We start from the raw sequence: 12,472 nt of genomic DNA on the forward strand, positions 1-12,472 counted from the left end.
GTGAAGAGTAAATAAAGAAAGAAGAAGACTGATGAATGCTGAGGCTGCGGGTGGAGAGAGAGAGAGAGAGAAAGCGCCCTTTACACGTGATTTTATAAAGAGAGAGAGAGAGAGAAGAGACCAAAGCCCCAAAAGCAAAACCTTCTTTTGCATGCGTCCTTAAAAGACATAATTTTTTTTTTTCTACATCACAATCATCTCTTCTTTTTCTTTCTTCTATTAACCTTCCTTCTTCTTCCTCCAACCTCATCATCACCATTCATACTCTCTCTTTCTCTTTTCTTCTTCTTCTCTACATAGGGAGGAAAGCTATCTAGATTCTTCTTCATTGGTCGGTGAGTGTTTTTTCTTCTTCTTCTTCTTCTTTGTGTGTGTGTGTGTTTAATAATAGTAATAGTCTAATAGAGCGGACGGGTCATTATCTCACCGTAGCAATAAATTCACTTGTAAAATAGTAATAAAAATAAAATTTATATCATTCTCTTTGGGGGATAGATATTGATATTTCCACTGCTCTTTTCGATGTTTATTCCTTCTCTTTGTTCACTTGCTCTCTCTCACTCTTTTTCTTCAAATTCATAAAAAAAAAAGGTTAGATTTTTCGATTTTTTGTTTGTAATTATCTGTTTGGGTTCTTCCAATTTTTTTTTTCTTTTTATTGCTCCGGGATCTCATTTCCCGGTTTCAAATAGAGACAAAAAATCTTAAAGCTTTCTCCGGTTTTGTCTTGTGGGTATTCCCAATTTTTCACCCTCTCTCACAGCTTACTGTTTTTGTTTGTCTGATTGGTTCCTTTTTATTTCTTGGTCTTTACAGTGTTCTCTTCTAATTTCATGGCTTCTTGTCTCTCTCTCTCTCTTTTAATTTATCGAGAGAACCAAAACTGTATCTATATCTATCTATGCATGTATTTTTAAATATCTCTGTTCTTTTTTTCACCTCTCTGTTTTGTGTCTGAAACTTTGTAGTAGAAACAAGAAGAACAAAAAAAAAATGTTTGGTTTTTTTTTTGTTTACTTCAACACTGTTTCAAAGTTTTGATTTTTATTTTTCTTTAAAACCCAAAACACTATCATCATAGTTTTTTTCTGGATTGTCTCCATTTAATGCAATCTGACAAATTTTAAAATTTCTTTTATATTTTTGTGTACTTATTTAATTTTGGTTGCTTTCATCCTCATGATTTTGCAGGTAGAATAAGGCCAAAGAAGGGATCAGTTTTAAAGTTTCTTTGTTTTTCATTCTTTTTGTAGTCTGAGTGTGAGAAGACAAGTTTGAGAAATCCTCAAAACACAATGCCGATTAGGCCAATGAAAGATAGCTCTGAGACTCACTTAGTCATCAAAACCCAACCTTTAAAACAGCACAATCCCAAAACCGTTCAAAACGGTAAAATCCCTCCTCCGGTGACAACTCCGGCGAATGGTCAGACTCAAGCTTCTTCACCTTCACCGCCGGCGAAGAATCGTAGCCGAAGGAGGAACCGTGGTGGTAGAAAATCTGATCAGGGAGATGTTTGTATGAGACCTAGCTCTCGTCCTCGTAAACCACCACCACCGCCGAGTCAAACCACTTCTTTAGCACCCGTCGTTGCCGCCTCCGCCGGAGATATAGTCGCCGTGAATCATCAGATGCAGATGGGTGTTCGTAAAAACTCCAACTTTGCGCCGAGGCCTGGATTTGGTACACTTGGGACTAGATGCATTGTTAAAGCTAACCATTTCCTCGCTGATTTGCCCACCAAGGATTTGAATCAGTATGATGTAAGTTTTTACCTTTTTTCTAGTATTTGCTCTAATGAGAAATAAAGGTTCAAGCTTTAGACGATTTAATGAAAGAGAGAGAGCGAGAGAGAGAGAGAGAGAGAGAGAGAGAGAGAGAGAGAGAGAGAGAGAGAGAAGAGTTTAATGTTTGTTCTTATTGTTTATTTGGTTTCATTGATTGACATTAGGTTATGATTTTTGCAGGTTACAATAAGTCCTGAAGTGTCATCAAAGAGTGTAAACAGAGCTATAATTGCTGAGTTAGTGAGACTATACAAAGAATCTGATCTCGGGACAAGGCTTCCGGCTTACGATGGCCGGAAAAGTCTTTACACTGCCGGAGAGCTTCCTTTTACTTGGAAGGAGTTCACTGTTAAGATTGTTGATGAAGATGATGGTATCATCAATGGTCCTAAGTAAGTGTTATAACTTTGGGGTTGTTTAGTTTTATGTGTGTGTTTTAAATATTTGAATTTGACCTAACATTTTTGTTTTGTAGAAGGGAGAGATCTTATAAGGTGGCTATTAAGTTTGTTGCACGGGCAAATATGCATCACTTGGGAGAGTTTCTAGCTGGTAAACGCGCAGATTGTCCACAAGAGGCGTTGCAGATTCTTGACATTGTACTCAGGGAATTGTCGGTTAAGAGGTTTTGTCCCGTTGGAAGATCTTTCTTTTCGCCTGATATTAGAACACCTCAGCGACTTGGTGAAGGGTTAGAGTCATGGTGTGGGTTTTACCAGAGTATTAGACCTACTCAAATGGGTTTATCACTAAATATCGGTAAAACTTTTGACTTATGAGATTGTTACAGTTTTGGTCTTATTTATAAGTCAGCATAACCTTAATGTGATTCTCTTTACTTTGTAGATATGGCTTCAGCTGCATTTATTGAGCCTCTTCCGGTGATAGAGTTTGTAGCACAGCTTCTTGGAAAGGATGTCTTGTCTAAGCCGTTGTCTGATTCTGATCGGGTTAAGGTATAAATCTTATCAGTATATTATCTCCTGTCTTGAATCCTCCTCGGTTGTTCTCTTAAGAATGTTTCTAATTTGGGAAACTTTAACAGATTAAGAAGGGTCTCAGGGGAGTAAAAGTAGAGGTTACTCATAGAGCTAACGTTAGAAGGAAATACCGTGTTGCGGGTTTAACAACTCAACCAACAAGAGAGCTAATGTGAGTGCTTTGTTGTTCTTAATTACTCTCTGATTACTACGGCTGGTTTCATTGATATTAATCAAGTTTTCTGGTTTATATTCTTAGGTTTCCAGTAGATGAGAACTGTACAATGAAGTCGGTTATCGAGTATTTCCAAGAGATGTATGGATTCACGATCCAGCACACACATTTGCCATGTCTCCAAGTTGGAAACCAAAAGAAGGCTAGCTATTTACCAATGGAGGTAAAACTGTAAACCGTAGTTCTTTGTTTGTTTCAAGACTTCACATTTCAATTTTTTGGCTTTCTTTTTTGCTGATTCGGTTTTGAATGTAGGCATGCAAAATTGTTGAGGGACAACGGTACACGAAAAGGTTGAATGAGAAGCAGATTACTGCTCTCTTGAAAGTTACATGCCAAAGGCCAAGGGACAGAGAAAACGATATTTTGAAGGTAAGTTTATGGTCATATATCTTTTACGGTTCTTAGTCAGTTAGAAGTGAGGGTTTAACTTAGTGTCAAAAATGTTTTTTAAAGACGGTCCAACACAACGCATATGATCAAGATCCATATGCAAAGGAGTTTGGCATGAACATAAGCGAAAAGTTAGCTTCTGTTGAAGCTCGGATTCTACCAGCTCCATGGGTAAAAAACACTACACAAAATCTCAGAATATTCTCAAACTAAAGATAATACACTGCTGTGCTAATTCGTCTCTCTTCGTTTTGCTACAGCTTAAGTATCATGAGAATGGGAAAGAAAAAGATTGTCTCCCGCAAGTTGGTCAGTGGAATATGATGAACAAGAAAATGATCAACGGGATGACGGTGAGCAGATGGGCATGTGTTAACTTCTCACGCAGCGTGCAAGAAAATGTTGCTCGTGGATTTTGTAATGAACTTGGTCAGATGTGTGAAGTCTCCGGCATGGTAATTAAAGTTTGTCCTTTTTTTTAACTGCATTGTCTGAACATTTTGACTCGAACTCATTCTTATCTATAAAGCTTTTCGTCGTTTATTATTGTAGGAGTTTAATCCAGAACCTGTGATCCCAATATATACTGCGAGGCCTGATCAAGTTGAGAAAGCTTTAAAGCATGTTTATCACACTGCAATGAACAGAACCAAAGAGAAAGAGTTAGAACTTCTGTTGGCAATTTTACCTGACAACAACGGTTCACTTTATGGTATTTATTATTACTCTTTTGACATCCGTAAATCTCTAACTTTTTATTGTCTTCTTGAGTATTTACAATGAAAACAAAATGCTTCTTGTAATCTCAGGGGATCTTAAGAGAATCTGTGAAACCGAGCTTGGTTTAATATCTCAGTGTTGTCTCACAAAACATGTGTTCAAGATTAGCAAACAGTATCTGGCAAATGTATCTCTTAAAATCAATGTCAAGGTGAATACTCTTTTACAGCTGAATTGAAAATTTTCTACTGTTCTGTCATTATGAATCTCTCAGATCTTTCTATGTTTGGTTTCAGATGGGAGGAAGGAACACAGTTCTATTAGACGCCATAAGCTGTAGGATTCCGCTGGTTAGCGATATACCAACCATCATATTTGGCGCAGACGTAACTCATCCAGAGAACGGGGAAGAGTCGAGCCCTTCAATCGCTGCTGTAAGGATTATACAACAACTGCATTATACAATTTTAAATCAAGTAGTGCAACATCGAAATTCATTAGACTCGGTATTTTTTTTTATTTTTTTTAAGGTTGTTGCTTCTCAAGATTGGCCTGAAGTCACAAAATATGCGGGTTTAGTTTGTGCTCAAGCTCACAGGCAAGAACTTATTCAAGATTTGTATAAAACATGGCAAGATCCTGTACGTGGCACTGTTAGTGGCGGTATGATCAGGTAATAAATCGCATTGTATCAGTTTCGGAAGTTTGATTTTAGCGGTGTATCTCAAGGTTTTTTGTTTGTTGCTTTTCTACAGGGACCTTCTGATCTCATTTAGGAAAGCAACAGGGCAGAAACCGCTTCGAATTATCTTTTACCGGTAGGTTTCACTTTGCTCATGACAGTAAAACTCATAATTTGTTCTCATGGGTTGTTTTACTTGCACAGTGATGGAGTAAGCGAAGGGCAATTCTATCAAGTTTTACTCTATGAGTTGGATGCAATTCGAAAGGTAATAACTTTTGTTGCACAAGCTTGAATTGATTTTGCCAAATTGTCAGCAAATCATTTACATATTGGAACTGTGTTTGTTTAGGCTTGTGCTTCGCTTGAACCGAATTATCAGCCACCGGTGACATTCATCGTTGTACAGAAGCGTCACCACACTCGTTTGTTTGCTAATAATCACCGAGACAAAAGCAGTACTGATCGAAGTGGAAATATCTTACCAGGTTAGTTAGTTCTTGAAACAGTTAATAGAAGATCAAAACAGAAAATAACTAACTAACTTCTTCTTTGCCGCCTTTAATTCCAGGTACTGTAGTTGACACCAAGATATGTCATCCAACTGAATTCGACTTCTACCTTTGTAGCCATGCGGGTATTCAGGTACAAAACAACTACGGAAATATCCAAAAATACGACCTTTTTCTCTAGATATACAAGAAAAGATTTAACTTTTGGTGTTTATTATCTGATTTAGGGAACAAGCAGGCCTGCACATTACCATGTTCTTTGGGACGAGAACAAGTTCACAGCGGATGGTATTCAGTCTCTGACTAATAACCTCTGTTATACCTATGCGCGATGCACTCGATCTGTCTCTATAGGTAAAAAATAACATTTCTTTTTTTTTCTTCTTCATTCTTAAACCTTCAAATCAAACGAAAATCTCCAAACTCATTCATATGTTAACTATTTTTGCTGTTTGTATAGTTCCTCCGGCGTATTATGCCCATCTCGCTGCATTTCGAGCACGTTTCTACATGGAACCGGAGATAATGCAAGATAACGGATCACCAGGGAAAAAGAGCACGAAAACAACAACTGTTGGAGATTGCGGTGTGAAGCCTTTACCGGCTTTGAAGGAGAATGTGAAGAGAGTTATGTTCTACTGCTAAAAAATTCCAGCATCCCTAATCAAAAGAAAGTTTTAATAAGTAGTTTGGTTGTTTGTTCCTAGTTCGGCTTTAGATTTTTACCAATGTTTTTCTTATGTAAATGTTGTTGGTTTGGTATTAGGAGTTAGGGCATTAGGGTTTTTTCTAAAGTTTGTATTGTAGCTGCTGATGATAACATTAATGCAATGGCTTTGTTAAGGCATCCGCTTCTACAGTGGTGTTTTTTACTGCGCTTTCTCCATTGTTACATCGTTGTAAGCTTTCGTTTTAACCTTAGGAATGGTAAGGAGAACTCTATTTCGTGGGAAGAATTGCAAATCTTAGCCCTAACTTTTGTATTAAAAAATACAAAAAAAAATACTCTTGTCAATTGAGAAAGTGGAAAATAATACAAAAGTTTGAGCTAATAAGAAGGTTAAGAAGACCCATGAGCTTAGTTTTAGACAGTTGGACCTTCGACAAACAGATCTCGGAGTGGACTGTAGTCACAACGAGAGAAACAGAGAACAGTAATAATGTCTTTACTTCCTGCACAAGTAATCTCTTGCTTCATTCTTACGTACTAGTAGATATAATTTTTTTTTCTACGAAGGGTTTACTTGCGCCATTGGTTCACTCTTACGTCAGTCTGAATTGGCTCAATATAGATTCTTTTAAAAAATTTGGCTCCATCAAAGGGAACATCACATTCAGTAGCGGAGCCGGACCAAAAGTTTAGAGGGATCAGAATAATTTTTCTTTCTTTCTAATAAGATAAAAATGTAAAATTTTAGAGGTCTATATAAAATTAGTTTTATAGGGTAAAGATAAAAACTTTTTGGAGGATCAAAGTACAAATTTTGTTTTAATAAGGTCATGATTTCAGAGAGGTGGCTTTCTATACAGACTGTTCAGATTTGGTGAAGATGGTGTCTTCTCCTTCCGACTGGCCAGCGTTCTCGGCGTACCTTGACGACATCAAGATTGATAGGGAGGAATTTTCTCCTTTCTCTTTATCTTTAGTTTCTAGAAACGCTAATGTAAGTGCATATTCTTTGGTACGCTAAGCGCGTACATCTCCGCATCAAGTTTTGTTTGTAAACAACTTCCCATCCAATTGGCTCGTTTGAGCTGATCTTTTGTTGACAAAAAAAAAATGTCAAAATATAAAATTTGTTGGGGTCAAGATGAAAGTTTTAAATTTAATGGGGTCAAAATACAAAATTTAAGAGGGTCATTTTGTTATTTATAACTAAAAATATACCAGAAAAAAAAATTTAATGGGGTCAACTGACCCCCTCCCACCTTACTGGCTCCGCCCCTGATCACATTCAACAACAGTGTCCAATCTCCTCTTACGATGTCCATATTTCTCAAGGCGTATAAAATCATGTCGGTCATCATAAATTTAGCATCATCGTCTTCGATTCCAACTCCTATGATGGGTTTAGTATGTTGGGTTTCTAGAGTGTTCTTATGACGGTTTGTGTAAACCCTAGATAAACAATATAAATAAGGTTGTCATCTAAATCAATAAGATCAAGTCAGTTTAATATCTAATTTAACAGGAGTCTTCGCTCAATCTATTGCCACGGTGGTGTCATCGTACACGTTGTCAAGCTCCGACAACTCTGGTACTATCATCACCTCTGTTCTGTTAAATGGAGACAAGTACAACGAATGGTCTGAAGAGATGTTGAATGCTCTTCAACCCAAAAGGAAAACATGCTTCATTGATGGCACAATCCCGAAGCCTGCAAGTGCCAACTAGGATTTTGATAGTTGGAAGACGGTAAATAAACTCAATGATCGTGGGTTGGATAAGGGCTTTGATTGAGCAAAAAGTTAAGTCAAATGTAACTTTAATTTCTGACGCTCATCTTCTGTGAGATGAGTTGCAGCAGTGTTTCTCAGTAAGTAACAATGTTTGTGTTCATCAGATCAAAGCTCAACTCGCTTCATGTCGACAACACAGTCAGACGGTCGGCGAGTACTACAGCAAGCTATCTCATCTTTGGGATGAATTGAAAAACTATCAAGCAAGTCCGGTGTGTCTCAATGGTTCGATTATGACTACAATTGTTAATGAGAGGGATAATGAGAAACTTCACCAGTTTGTCATGGGTCTTGATGATGCACGACTTGGAAGAATATGTACGAGTCTTATTAATATGGATCCGCTTCCCACCCTTGGTGTTGCTTGTTTTAATTTAATCCGAGAACAACAAAGGCTCAATGCTTCTTGTCTTCAGGAAGAATGACAAGAGACTGTAGGGTTTGTGGCTCGTCAACAAGTCTATGTGGTAGCTTTTTTTGCCGGAACTGAAGTTCAAACCGGGACCCGTGCCGAGTCTTCTATCATCAAGTCTCGTCCTATTTTGTGTTCTCACTACGGACGTTCGGGCCATAAGAAGAAGGATTCTTGGTCTATAGTGGGCATTTCCCGATTGGTGGATCGAGTGTAGTGGTGTTGGATGTGGTTCCGGTAGTCGCAGACGCAGAGCTGGTTTTGGTCGTAGTAGAGGGCAAGTTGCTACAGCTCACGTGACAAGTTTCAATCTGTCTTTGTTTCCAGAATTTACAAAAGACCAACTTCGTGTTCTCTCTCAGATGATTCAAGAGAAAACATCTGCTGGTAGTTCCAATAAATTGTCTAGTAAGATGTACTTTGGCGATGTTATTCTAGATACATGGGCTGCTCACCATATGACTGGTCAACTTTCTCTCTTAACTAATATTGTCTCTATTCCACCTTGTTCGGTTGGTTTTGCAGACGAAAGCAAAACATTTGCTTTGAATATGGGAGAGTTTCCACTTTCGGAGAAAGTTGCACTAACTAATGTGCTTTATGTGCCAATGTTGAATTGCACTTTGCTTTTTGTATTTTTAGCTTTACCTATGGTTTATGTTTCTCATTCGTATGTTAGCTCTCGTTCTTGTGACATATGTTTTTGAGCTAAGCAAACTAGAAAAGTTTTTACTCAAAGTATTAATAAAGCTTTAGATTGTTTTTTTTAATATTCAATGTGACGTCTGGGGACCCTATCGTGTTCTGTCTTCATGTGGTGATGTTTATTTTTTGACAATTGTGGAAGATTTCTCAAGATCTCTGTATGGACGTATCTTATGCTCGAAAAATCTGAAGTAATGACAATTCTTGCAATGTGTCTGCATTTTCTCTATCTTCTCCATCGTTTGTGGAAACCTCGCCTCCTCGTCAAGGCAAACGAAAATTAAACAATCTGTTTGCTAAAAGGATTAGGTGTTGTACAACACGACTAGTGACTTGATAACCCCTCATGCTCCACATCATGCCCATGGTTTTGAGCACCTGAATGAACCCCACGATTATTATCTTCAATCCTCAACCTTCATATGAGATCATCAAGAGACATTGCCTTACATTTGAAGTTAAGGTAATGCTTGAAATCCGGCCAGTTTGGTGGTAGCTTCTCGATCAAGCAAATCGTTTTGAAAACATTGCAGATCGACATCTCTTCCAACTCTATCTCTAGAAAGATGTGTTGAAGAGCCTCCACTTGTTCCAAAATTGGTTTTGGGATCCACCATCTTGAAGTTCAGAAACTTCGTAGTTGAGAATTTCTGCATCCCACACTCATCAGTCTTGTACTTGTTCTTCAAAGTCAGCCACAATTCTTTTGAAGTCTTGTACATACTGTAGAGGTCGTACAGATCATTGACCAAATGGTTCAGAATCTGACATTTGCAACAATAGTCTCCTTGAGTCCAACTATCCATACTTCCAACCACATACACATCTGTGGCGTCTTGTAGAAGCGTTGGTGGATCCTCTGTGAGGTATCTTTCCATGTTCATGATGGCCAAGTAGTAGCGCATCTTGTTTTGGCACGTTTTGAACCCAGTTTTGCCATCAAACTTATCTGGCATCAGCCCTTGGGAAGCTGAGCGTGGTATCCCTATGTGGGTTGATCCATTACCAAACAGATTTTGACGCACATTTTCCATACTAGAATTGGTAAGCTTCACATTTTCAAGTTCTTTAGCAAGACGTAAAGCCAACTCTTCAAGAGTCTCATCAGGGGTCTCAAGAACTCTATCACCGTCAATATTGTTGGTGTTGTTTCTTGACATTCTGTTTAACAATAAACAGATCAGATTTGTATATTAATCAAACAATTCAAGTAATTAAATTACACTGAATTATTTTTGCAAACTCGCTTAAGAAGCGTTCGCTGAAACTCGTTTCGCGTTTCACAAACTCACTCAAGTAAGAGCATTCGTGGAAACCAGAGATAGTAGAGAAGAAAGAAGTAAAATTATTATTTTATAAACTTTCCGCGTAAGCACCAAAAGATGATAACAAAAACAATTGTAAAAATATTACGAAATTGTTTTTTAAAATAAAAAATTCGAAAAACTCTTAATCCGTTTAAAGCGATAAGCAGAAAGGATAAGGTCAATGATGCTTGAGAATATATGGTGAAGATATTATATATTGGATTGTGGTTTTTAAAAGAATTTGATGTATTTAGAAATCAGGTGTTATTCAATCGTATATTTTTAAAAATCCATTAAAATCTAGCATTATTCAATATCTACTGAATTTTGTGTGATTTTGGATTTTAACGTACTTTGCTTCTAAAATATGAACAAACACAATATCATATTTTTCTCAAGCATTTCATTTTTTTTCCTCCTTTCTCTATCTCGATGGATCTCTAGTTTTTAACATACTAGATAATTCCCGCGCAAATGCGCGAATTGTTGTATAATTGAATAAATTAATTAATTTAAATTTATTTGTTAATCATATTAAAAATAACAAATTAATTTAAATGTCATAAACATTTTTTACACTTTTATTTATTCAAATCATACAATATCAAAATATATAACTAATTTAAATATAATCATACATACATTATACATATCTCTTAAAGTTATTTATTTTTATTGTTCAACTTTGATAATAATTTTTATTAGTATTTTTAAGCATTTGAGGTAATAAAATATTATTAATAAAAATGAAATTTTACTATGTGATTGAAATATATAATTTAAGTTTTTCATATAAACTAACACATAACCTAAAGTATTTAATAATTAAAAGCTAAACTATTTTGAAAGTAAAAAACACATATTTCCTATAAAATCATATGCAGTGCATTCAAAGTTTTAAATATGATTCCCAAAGATTTGTTTTTTTAATCTTTTTTTTTATATTCCCCTTAGTTTAAGATACATTGTAGGTTTAGTTATAATTTTTAATTCTTGTAATAAAAAGCTAGATAGAAAATAAAAAATCAATTTGTTTTAATATAGAAAAATCTTTAAAGTACATATTTGAATTAAATTAAAAATAGTGATTTTGATATCATTATATATGTTGAATCACAAAATGAATATAATGATTATTCTAAAATAAATGTATTACAATTTTGTTGGATGTAAGTGAGAGCTAAGAAAAATTGATTTGATAATTATATTACAAATTTTTTTATATTCCCCTTAATTTAAGTTATATTTCTAGGTTTAGTTTCAATTTTTCATCCTTGTAGTAAAAGCTAGAAAGAAAATAAATATCAAATTGCTTTTTTATATAGCAAAATCTTTAAAGTACATATTTGAATTAAATAATTAAATTAAAATAGTGATTTTTATATAATTATATGTTGAATCACAAACTGAATATAATGATTATCATTCTAAAATAAATGTATTACAATTTTGTTGGATGTAAGTGAGAGTTAAGAAAAATTTATTTGATAATTATATTACAATTTTTTTTATATTCCCCTTAATTTAAGTTATATTGCTCGGCTTAGTTTCAATTTTTCATCCTCGTAGTAAAAGCTAGAAAGAAAATAAATATCAAATTGATTTTTTATATAGCAAAATCCTTAAAGTGCATATTTGAATTAAATTTAAAAATAATGATTTTTATATAATTATATGTTGCATCACAGACTAAATATAATCATGAATATTCTAAAACATATTTATTACAATTTTGTTGGAGGTAAGAGAGAGGTAAAAAAATTGATTTGATAATTATATTATAAAAATTTCCTTAATTAAAACAATTCAAATTATATATTGTAGCGCGAATGTAGGAAGATTTACCGCCATACGGTTCTCCTTCACATATCGAGAGCAGAATACATGTGCAGATATGCTAAGCAAAGCTGCAGTCGCTAGTAACCATCTATATACTTTGTATAATATGTCTAATATTTTTGTACTCTGTTGTAAACTTTGACCTTCATTTTGGTTCTTAATAAAGTCATTGGAAGGAAAAAAAAAAGAGAACATTTCAAATTTTAAGAATAAAATAAATATACATGAGTTTGTAAGAACTAATCAAACATCTAAAGTAAAGAATTAAGATGTTTTCTTTAGCTTGATTCTCTTATTATGAGATGGTTATAACTAAAATATTATTATGGTCATCAAAAATTTATTATACATATTAGAATACATATGTATTCTAAATCAAAATAATATAAGAAAACAAAGAAGAAAAGGAGAAGTACATAAAACAAAAAACAAAACAAAAA

At 35.0% G+C, this 12,472-nt stretch overlaps 1 protein-coding gene across 3 annotated transcripts; it reads left to right on the plus strand.

Annotated features, from left to right (window-relative positions):
* Window positions 1-6,181, plus strand: LOC104771527 (protein argonaute 10). 3 transcript variants are annotated; one of them, XM_010496058.3, is made up of 20 exons: window positions 1-335; window positions 1,192-1,763; window positions 1,968-2,179; window positions 2,263-2,546; window positions 2,634-2,743; window positions 2,833-2,939; window positions 3,027-3,165; window positions 3,258-3,374; window positions 3,459-3,566; window positions 3,656-3,850; window positions 3,948-4,107; window positions 4,205-4,326; window positions 4,412-4,549; window positions 4,646-4,788; window positions 4,871-4,933; window positions 5,002-5,065; window positions 5,150-5,285; window positions 5,369-5,442; window positions 5,537-5,663; window positions 5,770-6,181. In XM_010496058.3, the coding sequence occupies exons 2-20, from the start codon at window positions 1,296-1,298 to the stop codon at window positions 5,952-5,954; spliced, it is 2,952 nt and encodes a 983-aa protein (XP_010494360.2). In that variant the 5' UTR covers window positions 1-335; window positions 1,192-1,295; the 3' UTR covers window positions 5,955-6,181. The 3 variants fall into 3 exon arrangements, with proteins under 3 accessions (XP_010494360.2, XP_087360688.1, XP_010494362.2); XM_087504562.1 differs by having other exon boundaries at window positions 41-335; window positions 1,254-1,763; XM_010496060.3 differs by having other exon boundaries at window positions 249-591.
* Window positions 6,182-12,472: the final 6,291 nt, after the last annotated feature.

This window comes from Camelina sativa, chromosome 20 (genome assembly GCF_030686135.1).
Source record: "Camelina sativa cultivar CO46 ecotype springtype chromosome 20, ASM3068613v1".
Lineage (NCBI taxonomy): Eukaryota > Viridiplantae > Streptophyta > Magnoliopsida > Brassicales > Brassicaceae > Camelina > Camelina sativa.